The following is a 21,809-nucleotide window of genomic DNA, read 5'->3' as shown; positions in this document are numbered from 1 at the left end:
AGTCCTATAATAACAGTTCGGATCTACAACTTTCTTATTATATGTTTGCAACTATTGTTCCTTTATAACATTACAAATTATATTACTGTTTGTAGCTGATGTTCTTGAATTATAATTCAAAAATTATACTGTGTAGCTTCAATTATCTTTCACAAAAAATTAGCACTGATACCATACAGATTTTTTTAGGGTATAATTTTGTACATTATTACGAGGAGTGTTTGAGAATGGGTTTTTTCGCTCCCAAAAAGATGTTGATTTAATATAAAAAGTGTAGTGTTTTGTGTTTTATGTATATCAACCAATATATAGAGTGGCTATAAAGTCTCGATTCATTTTATAGAAATATGACATGCAATCGATATGGGGTTCTTTTGATGGCGGTACATACGAAATTCATCGTAATTCAGCATGTCCCCCATCCATTTCATAGCATTGTCCCCACCATTAATCTGTAGCCCTAAAGATATTCATCAGCATGTTGCCTGTAATCGCTGCACATGCTTCTCAAATATGATTCCTCAGTCCCTGTAGATCTTGTACTTCCATTTTGTACTCTTGTGCCTTGATAAACCTCCCAGGTGAAAAAGTCTTAAGATGCATCTACACGGTTCAACTTTTCTTTGAACTTTACACATATGTAAGACTGATATTTAATATTAATTAGTATATATACTGTACATAGTGAAGATGACATTCAAAATGGCGCATATGTAGACACAAAATCTGCACGTGCAAAGTATTAACTGCCTGTTTTCACTGCAAGGCCCTGAAATCGAAGCTGGAATCCTTCTGTGGTCAGACGATAACACAAAGCAGCTGGACATCCCTGTCTCACTGGCGAGCGGTGGAGTGCACGTGTGAAATGGAGTAAACTCTCTCGCGTCAAGAGACAGAAGTGACTCGTATTGATTGAATGTTGAAAACACAATTCTTTTCGGTACCATGCACAATGAAAATTCACTTCATTGTGACACTGTTCTTCACATTGTTTCAAGACAATATTTGACGGGTCGTTCTGTTGTGTATCTGCTTGCAAACCAACAATACCTTATCATATCCCAGAATCGTGAAGATGAAAATTGAAAATTGATAAATTATTACAATTTAAGTATGGTGTCCCTATGAAAACTTCGGCGTGAAGATCATGAATATCTTCACGCATTGCTATTTTTTCTGAAAAGTGGCGGTAAAGGGCTTTCCATTGCCGGAAGAAGAACTTATCAAGCGGTTGGGTTTTTCCTATAGTACCAAGAGGAATCTGGAGCAATCCGATGGTCTTCTAGCATGTTCAAAATGAGCAAATAGTTTCTCATACATAAGTTTTTTATGTTCTATGGGATGTGTCATATTTTTCACCTGTTTCTTCCATAAATATAGTTGTCGCTCTGATGTAACACAACAGAAGTTCCTGCGAATGTATGATATTGAATGGCGGTTTTTACCACATTCATTCAGCCAGAATTCACAACTTTCCTGTTGTAATCCATGCTGACACCTACATTTACATTTTTTTAGGAGTTGCGACATAGCTTGAATTGGACGATTTGCAGGGTAACTGACTGTTCGTATCACTGGCTTCTGGGGATTCACTGTCTGACTCGAATATCGAACTCAGGCTTGCAACATTACCTGTGGCAGGAGCAAGGGTCTTGCGATCGGTATTACTATCACTTGAATCATAATCACTTCCTTCACATACATTGAGAGTTGTTCCCTCATACCAGTCCACTCCTGCACAATTATGTTCAATCAGTTCAATAATGAACTGGGCCATTTGCTTTTCTTTCACGTTTATGTTTCCTGAAGACAAAACAATATTCTTACAGAAATAACTCGTGGCGAACTCAAGTACAGTAATCGAATTTATGTCTTGCTCCATGGAACTCATTGCAACAGTTCTCCTTTCCTACACAACCCTCAACATCATACTGGATACATTTAACATTAACCAGAAATAGCAAAAGCCATTGCCCTACAAACAATTAATAGAAAATATCCACAAAAGGACTGGTTGTACATTTACACTAATGGATCTCTCATGGATCAAAATGAAGGAGCTGGAGCAGGAGCTACTTGCCAATACTTTTCTCTTTATAAAAATGTTGGCAAGTACACAACAAATTTTGATGGCGAAGTTGAAGCCATTTATACATCACTTCAAAATGTATTTGTTTGGCTAAACCATTGCAAAAACATAGTCATCCTGTCTGACTCCAAAGTTGCAATCCAGTCAATCAGCTCAACTACATCCCCTAAAATGGAAAAAGTAAAAGAAATTCATTGCATGGTAAAACAAATTCAAATGCTAAATAAAAAAGTGGTCTTCCAATGGATCCCTGCCCACTGTGGACTGAACAGTAATGAGAAGGCAGATATGTTAGCAAAGAAAGGAACTTATATCAACTTAAAAACAAATTTCAAGTTCCCATATGAATCAATAAAGCGAGTCATAAAAAGAATAAGTTACAGCGAACAAGCAAAACATCAAAATTCAAAATGGAAAGAATCATTCAAAGATCCAAAACTAATTCCTGATCTACCTCGAAAATCTGCCGTGACCATGTTTAGATTGATTACTGGTCATGATTGCCTCAGTAAACACCTCCATCATATTGGAGTACTGAATTCACCTAAATGCTTACTGTGCACCAGAGAAGAGCACATGGAGATGGAGCACCTGGCTAATTGTGAAACTCTTAGGACATTTGTGGACCTTCCATCAAAATATTGGGAAGCAAGAAGGATGATGACTTCATTGTTAAATCCAGAGCGTTAGATACACACACACACACACACACATTAACCCTGTAGCCGTCCATTAGTATTACTGACCTTGACTCACGTGCTTCTGTTCACTGCTGGTTGCTACTGCTCCACTGGTTTGCACACAGGAAGGGCTGTCCATTCCAACCTGTAGCAACTAGTATCTACTTTCCTATTGCTTATATGCATAATTCCGGGATTTATTTCGGGACCTTGCAGTGAAAACAGGCAGCTAGTATTTTGCACGTGGTCTTCTCATAGCACATCGGTTATGTCACCAAAGTTTTGAGGCAAGTTTCGGCATGCAGGGTGTGATACTTCCCTTGTAAGTAAAGAGCAGAGTGGTTTTACTCAAGACATCATGCATGGACAGTGTTTTCATAGTTTAGAGAAAAAAAAAAAATACTAGAGATTTGAAAACCCACATGGCATTCATTGATTTAGAAAAAGTCTATGATTCTATAATATCCACCGAATGAATCGGAATAGACTGTCCTCAAGGGAAGAAATCTTTAGTCCGTCCAAAAAAAAGGTGGACTGAGAATGACTCACTGAGACTGCAACAGGCCTTGGGCCTTATACTTGTTCGGATGATGATGATGATGATGATGATCTATGGTTTTATACCGTTGCTTACGAGATTATACAAGCTGGCGCATAGCACGATCGAGAGTAGGTCTCTGTGAGTCATGACAATTTCTGCCGCTAGGTTCGCCTCGCTGCCCTAAGAAATGATGAATAGTACCATTACAAAGCATTGTGTATCGTGAAAATAATTCGATTAATTGTGCATTACTGATTGAGTATGAATATTATAAATATGCCAAGCATGTTACAGTGTTATTTGAAGTTTGTTCAGCTAAGTTATATTCGAAAATTGTTTGTGTTTTGCTATGTGAAGAACTCAGTACTAACAGGTCGTATCTTTATAGCTTGGTTTTTAAATTACATACTGTCTATCTTAGTTTTCCAATAAGCTGATTTTGTTTCCGAATTGTCGTAGTAATTTGTTTACGTTTTAATGTAATGGCTTTGGGAATTTTTTTACTTTCAATTGAGCACTATGTGGCTATAGTTTTTTTATGTGCTTCATAGATTTCTTCAATTGAAACATTTGCTTCATTGAAAGCTGATGTACTATGTTCAACATTGGGTTTATTTTTCTGAGCAGGATGAATGTTATTCACCACTTCTGTTATCCTTCTTTTGTTGCGTCTACTTATGTTTGAAACATTTTGTTTATGTTTTGGAAAATCATCAAAGACGGATGGTACCACATTAGGAAGCAAACGTTTTAATGTTGTGCTAATGCTAAAATCAGCTTCTTTGAAATGTCTGCTGCAGACACGCGATTTCTTGTTTGGCGTCCAAAGAGTCCTTGGTTTGTCCCCTTCGTGAGAAATGGCTACACACCACTTCTTTCTTAGTCCTTCATCTTGTGGAAAACAATGAAACGAAAAATCACATTCTTTATTCTGATTCGATTTGCACAATGACACACAGCAGTAAACCATTTCAATCACACAAATTACAGGCTAACTTCCTAATTTAATAAATGCTAATTCAAAATATATTTACACGCACTAAAATACTACAGCGTTTACTATTACTATGCTCAATAGATTAATCAGTGGGCCTATAGAAATGTTTTCACCACTGCAAGAAACAATCGCGCAATAATTATACTTCTCAATTATTGTGACGTTCGTATTTTTTTTAAAAAGAGAGGGAAAAGTTAGGCCTTCTTGCAAATGCTTAATTATGAATTCGAGGAAATTAAAGATAATGCAGTACCTTAATTAGTTGCAATATCTTATTTAATAACACTATTAATAATAGTAGGTGAAAAGGGTAGGCTATAGTGCGTATATGTAAGATGTCAAGTTAATTTATTTCCAGAAATGTTTGGAGTATGAACTGAAGTACAGAGCAGACAGTCCCTCAGTTTATATCTAATATGTTTTAATATCAAGAATGACAGCCTTTTATTGTAATATAATTGAGGAGTAGAAGTTTGGAAATTACGTCTATTGTCCATAAAATATTGTACGAAGCATTTAATAAGCAATGGTGAGTCCTTTAAATGTCCCAAATGTCAATGTCATATAAGTGTTCTGCTATGAATATTTAGGGTAGAACAGCGCTCTGAGCGGCAGAATTGGCATTACGAGGGAACCACTTCAGACTCGTTTTTCAAGCGCTATGCGCCAGCTTGTGTAATCTCGTAAGCAACATTTTATACCAAGGCACAAATTATGAGAAGTTCTCGGAGATTTGCAGATAGATGATTGGCTTTTGAGAATTATAAAAGGGTTTTACAGTAATAAGCATATATCAAACAAGGATCGTACATGTGTATTATATCAACCATTTCATACAACTAAAGGTCTTGGGTAAGGATGTAGTCTTTCGCCAATATTATTTAATTTATTTTTGGAAAGAGTTCTATATCAATGGAAGAGAAATTGTTGACAGTGTCAGTGGATAATTTACTTTGAGCTTTGAAGATGGCAGGTAGTTTTTGCACAGGATGTATATGATTTAGAATTCGTGCTTCAGAAACTTGATGAGCAATACAGACAGTATGGAATGAGTATTTAGTGCTTGAAATATGCAACGAAATCTTAATGAAAGAAATGTAATAAAAGTTATAATCTATATTGAGATTCTTATATTACTTACTTACTGGCTTTTAAGGAACCCGGAGGTTCATTGCTGCCCTCACATAAGCTCGCCATTGGTCCCTATCCTGAGCAAGATTAATCCAGTCCCTACCATCATATCCCACCTCCCTCAAATTATCTTTCCATCTACGTCTCAGCTTCCCCAAAGGTGTTTTCCCCTCTGGTCTCCCAACTAACACTCTATATGCATTTCTGGATTCGCCCATACGTGCTACATGCCCTGCCCATCTCAAACGTCTGGATTTAATGTTACTAATTATGTCAGGTGAAGGATACAGTGCGTGCAGCTCTGCGCTGTGTAACTTTCTCCATTCTCCTGTAACTTCATCCCTCTTAGCCCCAAATATTTTCCTAAGAACCTTATTCTCAAAAACCCTCAATCTCTGTTCCTTTCTCAAAGTGAGAGTCCAAGTTTCACAGCCATACAGAACAACCAGTAATAACTGTTTTATAAATTCTAACTTTCAGATTTTTTGACAGCAGACTAGATGACAAAAGCTTCTCAACCGAATAATAACAGGCATTTCCCATATTTATTCTGTGTTTAATTTTCTCCTGAGTGTCATTTACATTTGTTACTGTTGCTCCAAGATATTTGAATTTTTCCACCTCTTCGAAGGATAAATCTCCAACTTTTATAGTTCCATTTCGTACAATATTCTGATCACGAGACATAATCATATACTTAGTCTTTTTGGGATTTACTTCCAACCCTATCTCTTTACTTGCTTCAAGTAGAATTTCCGCGTTTTTCCTAATCGTTTGTCGATTTTCTCCTAACATATTCATGTCATCCGCATAGCCAAGAAGCTGATGTAACCCGTTCAATTCCAAACCCTCTCTGTTATCCTGAACTTTCCTAATGGCATATTCTAGAGCGAAGTTAAAAAGTAAAGGTGATATTGCATCTCCCTGCTTTAGCCCGCAGTGAATTGGAAAAGCATCAGATAGAAACTGGCCTATACGGACTCTGCTGTAAGTTTCACTAAGACACATTTTAATTAATCGAACTAGTTTCTTGGGAATACCAAATTCAATAAGAATATTATATAAAACTTCTCTCTTAACCAAGTCATACGCCTTTTTGAAATCTATGAATGACTGATGTACTGTACCCTTCTTATATTAGTATTTTTAATTCTTTAATAAACATGATCTTTGCTGTTGTAAAGGAATTCTGTATGAAGTAGCGATACACTGTGATAACTTACCCTGCAGTATTTTTTTATTCTTTGAATTCCCCTCCATCATAGGGCCCTTAACTTTCCATTATTCACCCTGACTTTACAAGCGTGCTCATAGATGTTGCTAGTGGCAAGAAGCATAGACCACTTAGTTCGTCAGAAACTATCTAGTGATTTATAGAATTGTTGTTAATTTACAGAAATGTGATATGATTTAACGAATTAGTGTGCGAGAGTGGAAGCAGTATTTTATTTGTTAGTAAATTCCTTAGTAAAGTATTTGTTGTTAATATGTAGAAATACACTTTAAAATAGTTACTGTGGTAGCCTATGCTGTACTATATTTTTTAATAATTGCCACAGTAGCTCAGTGCTAAAGTACTTTGCTTATAAACCAGGTAGCTAGGGTTGAAGTCTCACTGTCCTCCGAATTTATAATTGTGTTGGGCAAGGCTGTGGTCCAGACAACATACAGGTTTTCTCCGGGTACTCTGGTTCCCCTGTGACATCCCAAAAATTCTCCATCATCGTCATCCTTCATTACAAGTGCAATGTGGACTCTCACTGCCTATGGTGCACTCTGCCAAACTAAGTAGTTTATGCTTCTCAGCATTAGCAACATGTATGAGTCCCTTGTAGAATCAGGGTGAATATTGGCAAGTTAAGGGCCCTGCCATTGGAAAAAAAAAATCAGTCCTCCATAAAAGTTATTATTGTTACATATAAACATACAGTATGCAATATGGTGATAAATAGGGACCGAATTTTTATTTAATTACATATTATATTCCTTTGCACCTAACCGTGTATAAATAGCAAATCTTTGCGAATCTTGTAATTACCATTAATATATTAAAATTTGATACTACATATTTTTACATATTTGCCCCACATTACATATTATGGCTTGGTGTTACATAAACCTACATTATTTAGGGGTTTTATTCATTTTTACTTCTCTAAAAGGAAAAAAAAAAACTTCTGCTGGGGAAGTTTACAATTTGAAATACACAGATTTAAAAAGCCTCTTTACCTACGCAAGAAAGGACATATTTTGGGACGAAACATAACGTTGTTAGTTCCAGGAAGTAAAAGAGGCACTCACTTCATACTGCCCACTATAAATATGAGTGAACAAAAGGCAACCTTTCTCATAGAACTACCTTTGCATTGTAAAAATCCCTCAGAAAGTAGCGGTGAAGTGGAACGAGGACGACATGATTTGTCTCCAACTATAATTGTTCTGCACACGTCTTAACAAGCCGTTCCCATGCAGTTTGCAACCTTACCCACCCTCTTCCTAATCCTTCTAGGGAAAGCCTGTGTCAAGTCTGGCATGAGCCGCAATAAAGTAGCCGACTTTTGAAAAGAAGGTGAAGTAAAGGAACAAACTGGAAAGATGTTGAAAGATTAAAATAAATAGCTTTTCAGGTTATTGCTTCACCTCTTTACTTTAAATTTAGTAGATCTATACAGAAATGGGATTTTCCGAGCAATTATTAAGTATGGTTCTCGGCTGGAATAATCCTACCCTTCTGAATGAGACAGGAATGTCACTTTTCAAAGAATAGTTCATAAATGCCTATAGTTTGAGATTTTAGTAGGTACTTTGTTTTTTACAGGGAGCAGCTAAAATGCATATGTCCCTTATCTAATTTTAGTAATTACAATATGTTGTTGTTGTTTTCTAATGTCATGTGTTTGACAATAAAGTCATTTGACCTCTTGCACTCCAATATTTTTCAAAGATATTATCATGACCAGCCACTGAAGCACAGATTTTGAGGTGTTTCGAATCCATTTCTTGGTTTGAGTTGCACAATGGACAGTTAGGGGACTGATATATTCCAATTCTATGCAGGTGTTTGGCCAAACAATCATGGCCTGTTGCCGATCTAAATGCAGCTACAGACGATTTTCGTGGTAAATCGGGAATTAACAGTAATTACAATATAAAGTGCAAGTGAGTTTATCTACTGCTTTTAACTAACTAAATTGGCCCCTTTATTTTCAACCCTAATGACAAAAATAAAATCATGGATTGCGATGGACGAAGATTTCACTAAGATGGAAAAAATAGTAATGTGTCAAGTATACGGTAAAAGAGTCGAGTGCTCTATGAAATCACAACTGGAGAGTCTTACCTATCCTATATCTGCCAGATATTGATATTAAATATTTCACACTTTGATATTACATAAAAATTCCTGTCCCTAGTGATAAATCCTACAGGTTTGATAATTAAGTTCGTGAACTTGCTATGGTGCACTTTGGCAGCATTATACAAACAAGTTGGTAAGATTTCATAATCTTGGTACTATATCGGTATCTCACAGCTATATTCATGTCGATGTGTGGCAGTGTTGCTGAGTGGGGTTCACTGTTGTTGTTACATGTATTTGTGTGTTGTCATGAGAATGTTGAAGTTTGAATTAGAGCAACGAACAAGCATTAAATTTCTTGTTAAACTTGGCAAGAGTGAAAGTGAAATCAGAGACATGCTAGTCCAAGTTTATGGGAATCATGTTATGAAGAAACCTGCAGTGCACAAATGGATTAAACGTTTTTCTGAGAGGAGAGAAAGCATCACTAATGAAGTGAGGTCAGGGCAGCCAGTAATGAGGAAAACTAACAAAAACATTGCAAAAAATTTGTCAAATTATGTGTCAAAATCCCCAGCTGACTGTGAGAAGCATAGCAGACTAAGCAAACATTGTTGAAGGAGCAGTTACGAAAATCTTAACTGAATATCTTGCCATGACAAAGATATGTGTCAAAATGGTCCTGAAGGAGCTTATTGATGAACAAATGCAAAGGAGAGTCAAACCTTGCCAAGACCTTTTGGAGAGGCAAGATGATGTTTTGTATCATGTTATACTGGTGATGAAACATGGGGTGTATCAATACAACCCTGAAACAAAGTGTCGAATGGAAGACAACCAATTCTTCATGACCAAAAAGGGTCTGTCAGTCCAAATCAAATGTCAAAACGATGTTGATAACTTTTTTTTTTAAATCAGAGAGATTATTCATTATGAATTTGTATGAACTGCACTGTTTGTCAAGCATAATATTTGGAAGTACTGAAAGAAAGTATGGAAAACGACCTGAACTTTTTGCCAACAATTCATGGATCTTCCATCATGACAATGCACCAGCTCACATGGGATGGAGTTTTTAGCCAGTGCGAGTAAATAAATAATTGTATTGGAATACCTCCCTACTCACCTGGTCTGGTACCCAGTGACTGTTGTCTTTATACAAAGATAAACGAAATATTGAAAGAAAGGCATTTTGATAATTTTCGAGACATCAAGAATAATATGACAATAACTCTATTGGCCATTCCAGAAACAGAGTCCCAAAATTGCTTTGAAGGGTGGACTAGGTGTTGGCATTGGTGCATAGTTTCCCAAGGGCAGTACTTTGAAGGTGGCTATAGTGATTTCAGTAATGAGGTATGTAGTACTTTTTCTAGGATGAATTCGCGAACTTAATTCTCAGACATATATATTTTTATTCTTTCATAATTATAACTAACGAGGCACTATGACAACATAGCAAATAATCATTTTAATTTTTTTTTTCGTAAAAATAATTGTTGCTTATATATATATATATATATATATATATATATATATATATATATATATATATACACATATACATATACATATACATATACATATACAGTATAATATAAATACAATTTGAAATAGCAGCTCACTGTGATATCAACCTACACATCTTTAATCCTTTCATAAATTTAATTCTTGTTAATGTACAGAAATACTGGGTGTTCAGCTCAAAGTGTGTCATGGCTCGCTGTATGCCGTCATATGGCTAGTTGATGAGCCTAGAGAATTCAACTTCCTACACTTCCGCAGAAGTGTATTACTTATGTGCCAGAGAAGGTGCCTAGCAAGTACGGCGTTCATTCAGAAGAGTACTTACCGATACGTACGGTAATGCCGGTAGTGGCAGGAATGTGAACTGTTTTGAAACATGTACTGAGGTGAGTTTTTTCTTACTGTCGGGATATGTGGAGAGGGTTAAGACGATTACTTACGTATTATTTGTTGACATTAACTTCGACGGTCAACATGGACATGGAGCATTTGATTTGTATTGTGGAATGTTGCGGTACGCAACCGATAACATACCCTGCGTACGACTTGGCTGCGCAAAACACGGTTCGAAAGAGGTTATGGTAGCACACAGACCGTACAGACTGCCATCTGTTGCGACGACGTTCAAGTTATACCGTACACGTCCTCAAGTTCAGGTTGAACGCCTTGATTAATAGGCAACTTCTCTGACACAAAAGCTGAAACTTGCTTCAAATCGCTGACTCATCAACAGTGACGTCATGACACACTTTGAAATGAACACACCCAGTAGAGAATGAAATAACATAATATGAGCCGTTCAGAGTAAAAGTGGTGTAAGTCAAAATTGGATAATGACGTTTAAAGTAGAAATTTTATAAAATACAGCGCAAAGTAGCAGTTAATATGTCCTTCCTGCTATCTACCGACTAATAATCTATACTAATAATAAATCTGTAGCCGAAATTTTTCTGGTAATTTTCGATTTTCCAAAAATAATTGGTCCTAACATATATAATTAACCACTCTGAAACCGAAAATCGCATTTTTGACATTTTTGTTTGTATGTCTGTCTGTATGTTTGTTACCTTTTCACGCGATAATGCCTGATCCGATTTATATGAAAATTGGAATATAAATTAAGTTCGTTGTAACTTAGATTTTAGGCTATATGGCATTCAAAATACATTATTTAAAAGGGGGGTTATAAGGGGGCCTGAATTAAATAAATCGAAATATCTCGCTTATTATTGATTTTTGTGAAAAATGTTACATAACAAAAGTTTCTTTAAAAATGATTTCCGATAAGTTTTATTCTTTACAACATTTTGATAGGACTGATATTTAATGAGATAAATGAGTTTTAAAATTAAAATAACGCCATCCAAGACGGTGCAATGAATTAAGAACAAATGACTTCGTCTATAAGGGGCCTTGGACAACAACAATCGAAACAGGGGCCTTGGACATCAACAATCGAAAGCTATTAAACATAGCCTACAGAAAATGTTTCTGTGTTTGTATGAAGTAATATCAGAAGCTAAATTAACCGATTTGTATAATTAATTATTATTTCACCATTGGAAAGTGTAGTTTCTCTAGTTGGACATAATGCTATAATGTTATTACAGTAACGTCTGAGTAAATCGAGGATAGGTAAGATTAAAATAGCTTCTTATGCACAGAAAATTTGATAGGCTATTTTGTACATTCATTTTCTGTATTTCTTAAAATAATATTTATGTACACTCATTTTAATCTCAGAGAATTAACAAATAACGAGAGTGTATTGATTTAGTATGCAGTAATAGTACGTTAGCTTAGCACTCCATTATTTTATAATTCAAATTTTAACTATGCTCAATTGAATCGTGTTAAAATATATAAAATATATATGCAATAAATGCAATGCAAAAAAATTGGGTAATGAGCGAAGCAGATTATCTTACGCTGTTGTAAAAGTTGTTCCCTGGATCAAACGTCCTATTTTAATTATGTAATTACTTTATATTTATTTCTAACAGGTGCAGCGGAGTGCACGGGTACGGCTAGTAGTTTAAATAAATTTAATATTAATTGCTACTTTGTGCTGAATGTTTACTTTAACCCTCATTACCCATTTCTGATGTACATCACTTCTGCTCTGAACGGCTCATATGTAAGAATTTTGTTATTAAATCATAACAATAATTTTTCTGTATTGTTGTATAGGATGGAGAGACTTACTGCATTGATGCGAGACACTATGGCAATGTAGCACGCTTCATCAACCACATGTGTGTTCCAAATTTGCTGCCGGTGCGAGTGTTCATTGAGCATCAGGATCTGCACTTCCCACGCATTGCCTTCTTTGCAAACCGAGACATTGAGGCTGATGAGGAGCTAGGGTGGGTCAAGACCCCAAGAGGGTCATGTACTAGTTAAATTTCAGTTTCTTAGGTTGTGGTTCTGGTGGCTACTTTAGGTTGTTTATATAGTACACTGAAACTTCCTTGTTGTTAATTAGTAAGTTTTAATTGAATTTGTTTTCTTTTTTCACTTCATTGAGTACATAGGACTAATTAAGATATAGAAAGAGCAGATAAACCAGTGCTTTGGGCTACTTCTGCCATCCTTTTTAAATCTGATGTAATGTAATTGTCTATTTGTTCACATTTCCAACTGTGGGAGGTTTTAGCATCTTACAACTTTCGATGCAGTGATGAGTTTATATTTATATTTTATTCCAGCCAAAATTGGAACTCGATCATTTTCCTTCTGGTTGGAAATATAAATCTGGTATGGATTATTGATTGAAATTAAAATTATTACAAATTAACATGAACAGAAAAGAACAGTAAACTTACTGTTACATTATTTAAAGTTCTTGCATACGAGGTACTGTTTTCAAACTGTTTTAGAACTGCACCATACAGTCGAGATTGAAAAATATGTTCAATTTTATAGCTTCAACTAATTTTGATAGTTTCAGAAAACTAAATTCTTTTAACTTTTATTCTATAGCAGCTAGAGATATGTTTATTTTGGTATGAAAATTATTTGCCTAAATTTCTCGATTTGAACTACAATTATATAGGCTAAATAATAATTTCTCAGATTCAAAAGGGTTTTGGGATGTACTAATTACATAATTTTGTCACCTTAACTTAAGTAAGGAAATTAAAGAAGAAATAACCATTTTGTGTTATTTTTTCAAGGAAGGAACAAGGCACAGCGGTTGTTGCAAGTATAAGAGAGTTCCACAGTAAAGGATTAGCACCTACAACTTGTTCGTCAACATTCTGATTCCATAGTACTGTTGATATTTGACTAGAAAGTAATGTTCTCAGAACCTTATTAGAAACCACGAAAATCGAAATCGAAAAATCGAAAGGGGATGATAATTGGGAGGAAAATTTAAAGGTATGCAAAACGCGTCCTTACAAGGGGTTGGGGGCTGTACGAAACTAAATATGTGAGCTCCAAGCCTGTTGGCCACTAGTCTCACTCCAGGTTACGCTGCTCCACTGAAGGAGCTCTGGAAAATTTTGAAGGGGAAAACCGAAAATGGACGTAACCTCTTAGGTACCACATACGCGAGGGGAACGGAAATGTGATCAAGTGATCACTGGACGGAGCGAGGAGGAGATGGCTGGTGTTTGCCGTTAGGATGGCAGGAGTTATCTTGCACATTGAAAGGGGCTTAGCCATTTCGCAGTGCAAGTGGAGAAACCACTTTCAATATTTATATCATATTTGAATACCGATTTTAGTAGGTAGAAAAATACTGGAAAGGATTATAGAAAAATATTAGAAAGGATTACAACGTATGAATAACTATTTTATGTAAATTTTTGCAAAATTACTCACACAGTACACTAAATAAATGAAAGCAAATATCTTTCTTTTTGCGATTATAAGAAATACTTTTTTTGAGCAATCCAGAAGACGAAAATTTGTTTTATTTTGGTGCACAGTAAACGACTTCATTAATGATTGGTTTTTGAATGATAGTCCAAGAAAATAAAACTCTAAATGGAACTGTGATTGGCAACGTGATGAAAGAAGAGAATTGTTTAAAAATGCATATAGCTTGTAATGACACAGTATGTGCTTTTCTTGTGATGCTGGTTTGTATATGACTCTAACCATGTTAAAAATAGTCTGAGGAAGAAATAGAACTTGAAAAATTTTGTGGGCTAAATTTAAACCTTGATGCAGTTTTCACCACTGTCTGTAGACAATACTTCCCTGCATGAGAAACAAATGCATTAAGAGTGTGAAGGGGTGAAAAATTCAGCGTAGTTTTAAAAACTCAGTAACTGCAATAAAATACATTTAATATTGAGTTCACTGAATGAAAAAGCTAAACTGTGTTGCTTAATACATATTTACGAAATTAATCTCCAAATATATTCAAGTGTTACCTTCTTAAACACATCGTTTGTCACATTGTTCAGTACTTGTGAAGTACTTCAGATCTTGCTGCCATTTAGTGCTTAATGTTAGTAGTAGTAGTGGTAGTATATTAGTGCAATGAATGCCAAAACTTAACAGAGGAAACTGATTTCCACTAATGACTTCCTGTATTTTGATCTGAAAATCTTACAAAATAACTAACAAATCAGCAAAATTTAAAGAAATCTGATATGAAGGTTTGATAAGTTACACTTGAAGTGAATCCGTAAGGTTTAATTGCTTCTTAAATATTTTGTAGGATTACATAAATGAAGTTTCATTGTACAAATGAATCTGCAATTACCAAAGTGGCAGAGTAGAATTTATTGAGGCATTTATGATTTTTGTGTTGTACCTCCTGCTGCACTTACCACTTTCATCCCTTAGATCCTCTGCTTGCTATGCCATGCTTGACAGGCACTACCAAGTGTTATTTCTATGTGCTGTTCTGCCATTGCCACACTCCACTTGGTAGACATTAGTGCATCATTGCTGGACAGAAGCTTGAATGAACTTTTGGTACATTTAATTGATCTTTTAGTATGTGCAACTTTAAATTGCATTTACAGTACAGAGTTAAATGTAAACATATTAGCAAGCTGTGACCAGAGGAGAATTAGAGCATTCAGGGTGAGGAATATTTACAGAAGGTATAACCAAGGCTATCCGTTTTTTAGTGATATCATCAGTTGTTGAAATCAATTTGTATGTTAGGAGTTTTTAGGCTTTCACGGTAATGGTACTCAGTGATAGACTTTTGGGTAAGAAATCAATCAATCTTTTTAATGTATCCAGCTGTTTGCTGACAACATAAGGTCACTATAGTCCACTGTAGTCTTTTCAGTTCTTGTTTTTCATGAGAAATGAGCGGTATTTTGATGGGTGTTCATTATAGATGCCTGTTGCTACTGTATATGTCATGTAACTTAACGGTTCGAGCAAGATGCACTATGGCATCGATCATGACGTCATGTTGTATTAAGCATTAGGCGTCAGTGAATTAGATGCTGTTGTGGAGACTGGTTGATATTCAGTGAAGAGTGTTTCAATTGCCATTTAAATTATTTCGCAAGTATGTTTGTGGTAAAACTGATATTTTAAAATATTCTGGTATAATTTAAGGCATGGAAGGACAGAAAAGAAAGCAGCTGGTCTTGTACAAATAATTATATTTAATTTATAAGGTACATGCTTATTTCAAGAAGGAAGCGTCTGCTGGCGGGCCAGTGTGCAGTGCGGCGAGCAAACGCAGAAACTTGCAGCATGAGTGTTAGAATCCTGCAACACAGTATTCGAGAAAGGAAAATATCGGAAAATGCTTCTGGTAGTGCAGTGTTTCGTTCTTCAGGCAAAACGAGGCAAAAGGAGAAATCGGTAACTGGAGTGGACGAATTCAACCGTAGTAAAGTTTTGGAATTTCACGATAGGGGGAATTTCCTACTGCAAAAAAACTGATATCTGAAATGAAGGAAGCAAGGGGATATGAGGATAGTGGATCGTCCATACTAAGAATTTTGAAGTCTAGAGATTTAAATATCACAAATGTAACGACAGCAGGAAATTTCTGATGGAGAGAATGATATTTCTGCAGCAAGAATAATGTTTCTCAGAACAATGCATGAAGTACAGGCTTCGAGAATTAAAAATTTTTATTACATGGATGAAACTTGGTTTAATCAAAATCATAGTTGGAAACAATGCTGGCACAATAGTGACGGTTCTGGAGGCATGAAGGTTCCTACTGGTAAAGGCAGCTGAATAATAATGTGTCATGCTGTATCAGCCGCAACGGGATTTATTCCTCAAAGTAAATTAGTGTTTAGATCTAAATCAAATACTGATTATCGTGGAGAAATGAATGTGGAATGTTTCAAGACGAGATTTATGACGCAGTTTCTTCCTTACCTTACGCCACGGTCGATTATTGTAATTTATAATGCCCCCTATCGTTCTGTTGTAGAGAACAAACCTCCGACCTCCAGTTCTAAGAAGAGTGACATAATAGCCTGGTTGCTTACAAATATTGTGCCTCATTCTGATAAGCAGACGGGGGTAGAATTATTGCAGTTGGTGAAAATATATAAGCCCCAGACGGGGCTGTATGAACTCAGTGGCATTGTTAGACGTTATGGAATAGCATAATTAGATTACCGCCCTATCACTGCCAATACAATGCCATTGAACTCATTTGGCCACAAATGAAGGGATATGTGGCTGAAGATAACAAAACATTTAAAACGGCAGACATTGAAGTTTTGTTCGAGGAGGCTCTTCTTGTGGATGCAACATTGTGGGAAAATTGAGTACGCTATGTCGAGATGCTTCAGGAGGAGGTTTATGAGAAGGAATCGCCTGTCATAACGTCTTGGAGCCAGTAATCATTAATTTGGCTGATAAGTCCGATTCAAACTCGTCAGGCTCCAACGAAGAAGACGAAGATTCGTCATAAATAATGAGGTAAATAGGTGTTATAAACATTTTTAAGAGTTACTTTTTACTTTCCTTTTTTAACATTTATAAATGTTCATATTCCAAATTTCGGTTTCGTATATAGCCCATATATTTCTGCCTGAAGAGATACAAAGATTCCGCAATTTTGGTGGTGTTCGTATTTAAGATGATGTCATTATAATTGAAAATGGCGTTGAGAATATGACCAAATATTAAAACACACCCTTTAATTCTATTAAATATAGAGTATAATCTAAATTTAACAGAAGAAATACTGAAATCAGAAGTAAACACTGAAATAATGAAACAATTGTCCTTAGAGACAATTACTATTAGGTACCCTCCACAAAACTGGCTTCATTTATACACTGACGGATCCTTGATCTCCAGAGAACAAGGTGCCAGTGCAGGTGTTACGTGCTGTCTCTTCTCACTAAATAGATCTCTTGGATATGGAACAACAAGTTTCGATGGAGAAATCATTGCAATAAGTGAAAATCTCAGGAATCTTCTATGCCACATCTATAAATTTAAGAATGCAGTTATATTGTCAGACTCCAAAGCAGCTATTCTATCAATAGTCTCTAAACACACACCTTCATCTCAAACAGCAGAAATAACTAAAATGCTCTCTCAATTAATATCACTCAATAAAAGAATTGTATTCCAATGGATACCATCCCATTATGGAATCCTGGGAAACGAGAATGTGGATGCTTTAGCAAAGAAGGGCAGCACTGCTACTTACAGACCTGTTACTAAATCTACGTATTACTCTGTGAAAAGATTTATTAAATCTACATACTTAGACTTCAACAAGCAAAATTTGATAACACAATCTCAAGGGAAAAAATGGAACTCTCTGCATCATAATCCACAGTTAATTCTCGATTTACCACGAAAATCGCCTGTAGCTGCATTTAGATTGGCAACAGGCCATGACTGTTTGGCCAAACACCTGCATAGAATTGGAATATATCAGTCCCCTAACTGCCCATTGTGCAACTCAAACCAAGAAATGGATTCGGAACACCTCAAAATCTGTGCTTCAGTGGCTGACCATGATAATATCTTTGAAAAATATTGGAGTGCAAGAGGTCAAATGACTTTTATTGTCAAATGCCTGGCATTAGAAAACAACAACAACAAATATTAAAACACTGATTTGTAATAGTATAGTACACCTATGGACGAAAAATTTTCATTCTATAATTTTTGTCTGTATATAATAACAAATATACTATATATTATGAATGCCACTAAAATTAGCTTCAAGTATGAATATATGCCTTAAAGATAAAATTGCATTCTTCTATTTACAAATCAATCAATACATAATATTTTGATTTAATTAAGTTAGCACATTCTTAAACCATCTTGTATTTACATCCCATTTCGACATTATAACCTTTGTCTTCAACCTGCTAACTTCACTGATGCGGCAACACTGCTAAAAGTAGTTCTTTCTCTCATGGCGCAGGCGACCACCAAGTTACATGACGGAAACAGTAGTAGCCAGAGTTGGGATGTAGTCAATATATACTGCAGAGCTTTGTCTTCTGCAACTGGTACTGATGATTTTAATTTACTTCTTTTGTGGTTTATGGATGGACATTATAGAAGAATGTGCTCCAGATCTTCATCATGATTATTACACCACAGACATGTAGGATTATCAGAAATGTGAAATTGGTGTAGGTACAATTGAGTGACAATGTGACCTGTTCTGGCTCTTGTTAAAAATGTTTGAACATGTCAGGGCAAGTTTTTGTACATTTTCAGGTCATTTGGTTTCTTTTGTACAGACTGTAAAATTTTTCCTCTGTCAGAAGAGAGCCAATTGTTGATCCATAGGTTTGTAAAATGAGACTTTACTGAAGCAAAATCACTGGATAGAGATATCACTTGAAGAGGTGTTGGTTGCAAATATGTTGCCTGCTTTGCAATATTATTGACTTTCTCGTTTCCAGGTATACCACAATGACTAGATATCCATTGAAATGTTATTTCCTTTCGGAGTTCTTTTAGTTTACTTAGTTGTTTCTGAAGTGGAATAATTCTATGTGCATATAGTTTGGTACATATTTAATTATATTAAATATAGCCTACTTGGAGTCGGTAAGTATGCAAATAGATTTTTCAGAAATTTGAGTAACACACTGAAGAGCAGCATTAATAGCTAGCAATTCAGTGTCAAGACTGGAGGAGGATGAACATGGTATGAAATAACTTTCTTGATATTTTGGAATATACTACCCTGCTCCTGATGTCCCATTATTAGGATTTAGAGATCCATCTGTATAAATTTGAAGGTGATCCTAATATGTGCTGCAGAGTAGTTCCATGGCATCTAACTTAAGAATGTATGGAGGATCATTTTTGGAATGATTTCCTGGAATTTGTATGCTATGTTCTGGAATCACCCATTTCCATGGAGGAATTTCGTTCACAACTGGAGTTTTAGCAATGAGTGTGTCTGTGATATAGATTGGTATTTCTTCTTTTTTTATTTTATAGAAATTACACAGATATCACCTGACAGTTTGAAGAACATCTGAGATCTGGATGAGGCTTGCAATTTTAAATGTATTTTTAGATCCTGTTGTAATATATAGTGTCTGATTGGTTGAATATTACATTAAATTTCTAGGGCAACAGTTGATGTGGTTTTTTGGCACTCCTGGGCATAATCTTAAGGCTGAGTTTTGAAGAACAGAAATTTTTTGTAGATGAGTTGCTGATGCTCGTCCCCATTTTGACATCGATAGGTCAATTTTGATCATATATAAGCATTATAAAACAGACGCATTGTCGTGATATCTGATCCCCATTCCTTATTAGCTATGATCTTCAAGAGATTTAAGCATGGTAGACACTGTGAAGCAACATTGGTTAAATGTGTTTTCCATAAAAGTTTTTCATCAAAAATTAATCCTAGGATCTTAGGAGTTGGATTGTACTGAATTTCTTGATTATTCAAATAAATATAAGTCATTGTATGATCTTATAGACTTTCAGTATATCCAAAAAGTGTACTTCTGAATCAATTGTGTGTTGTTGCTGAAGCACTAAGTTTATGAAATTTGGGCAGCTAATTCTCAGATTGCAAGAAAACAGGCTTTGATGTGCTACTCTGTTCCTTCTACCTTCAAGAGAGGCGAAAACGTTACAAAATATGATAGGTTGATTCTGTTCTCTATCTTCCAGTTTTGTGTTGTCTTGTAGACTTAAAGTTTGAAAATATCAAGTTTCTAATGTTACATACATCTCTTCTGTGTGAACATATACTGTGATTGGTCATATTTAATGAAATAGCCTCTAGTTTTCGTATTAACCTTATGTTTACATTTAAGGTTTCATTTACAATATAAATTAGAACATTAACATAACGTACTGAAGAATCAACTAAACTTAAACTTGAGTTCATTCAACCTTCTGCCTGGCAGCCTAGATCATATATGTAACAGATAACTCCTCGCTACGTTAAAATCGGCAGCACTTTGAAGAGAACAACCGCCAGGATCGCCACCTGTCCGCCGTAAATGAACACGAGATGGCAGCACAGTCACTAATGCAATTCAAATGGGTATTAGGACGTGACTCCTTATGTAACAACTAGATGGCAGCGTAGTAAACCCAACAAAAGTTATTAACCTCAAAGCCTATAACCCCGACATATCTGTTACGTATATGATCTAGGCTGGCAGTGATGTGTTGCCTGCTGGATGGGATCTATAAGCAGAGGAACTCTGCATGAAACGACTCTTAGGTATAAGAGTATTAGATGCTGTTGTGTTGTTTTATGACCAAAGAATGAAGTCATAGCTTTTATACAGAGTTCACCAGGGAAATGGGCGATTTTAAAGTATGCACTACAGAAATATTGTAGGCGATAGAAGGTGCTGTTATCTGTTGTTATATTGCCAAAACTATGCCATTTATGCAGCGCTACATGATCAGTTGCCATGGAACAATGGAACAGTGCACAGTGTGTATGTATATATGCATTTATTCACAGTGCAAATGGGTATATATTCGGTGGCAGTGGTAACTAATTACACTCAATAATGACAATTAATAATAAACACAACTAATAAAAAAAACAATAATTAATAATAATGATAAATAATAATAATAATAATAATAATAATAATAACAAGGAGCGCCCTAAATTAAATGAAGCATGATCACTTAAAATAACATTTAAAGTAAATCTAATTTGTATCTTAATCCTAAGTTCGAACTAAGACCCACGAGTGTGACAGGTTTATACCTGCACAAGTACCTTTTGCCACTACACTTATTTCGCTGACAGCTCACTCACTGCACTGATTCTATCCTGATTTCACTAACACTTCAAAACCATTTCACTGTTCAAATACTTTGCACAGCCACTTCACTTATACAATAGACTTCACTGACACTACACACTTCACTGACACAACACACTTCCTCACTGATACAACACTTCAATAACATATATCAATTACACCCTTTAAATAGTGTGTATAATATACTACCATCTATTAGTAAAGTCCTTAAGCCTATTTTTAAATACATTTTTTGGTTATTGGTAAAGCTTTTAGTAAGTCTGCAGGTAAAGCATTCCAGTCTCTGATAGTACAACTGAGAAAAGAAAACTTTCCAGTGTCCGTCTTCTGTCTTCTTTCCCTAAATTT

At 35.5% G+C, this 21,809-nt stretch overlaps 1 protein-coding gene across 2 annotated transcripts in view; it reads left to right on the top strand.

The window, feature by feature from the left end:
- Nucleotides 1-21,809, top strand: part of G9a (histone-lysine N-methyltransferase G9a) — a 184,620-nt gene that overhangs the window by 112,882 nt on the left and 49,929 nt on the right. For both annotated transcript variants that reach the window (XM_069834023.1, XM_069834022.1), the window contains exon 16: nucleotides 12,454-12,629. In XM_069834023.1, coding sequence (XP_069690124.1) covers nucleotides 12,454-12,629 — 176 coding nt within the window. The remainder of the gene's footprint in view (nucleotides 1-12,453; nucleotides 12,630-21,809) is intronic.

This window comes from Periplaneta americana, chromosome 8 (assembly GCF_040183065.1).
Source record: "Periplaneta americana isolate PAMFEO1 chromosome 8, P.americana_PAMFEO1_priV1, whole genome shotgun sequence".
In the NCBI taxonomy this organism is placed as follows: domain Eukaryota; kingdom Metazoa; phylum Arthropoda; class Insecta; order Blattodea; family Blattidae; genus Periplaneta; species Periplaneta americana.
This window is presented reverse-complemented; position numbering and strand designations above follow the sequence as displayed.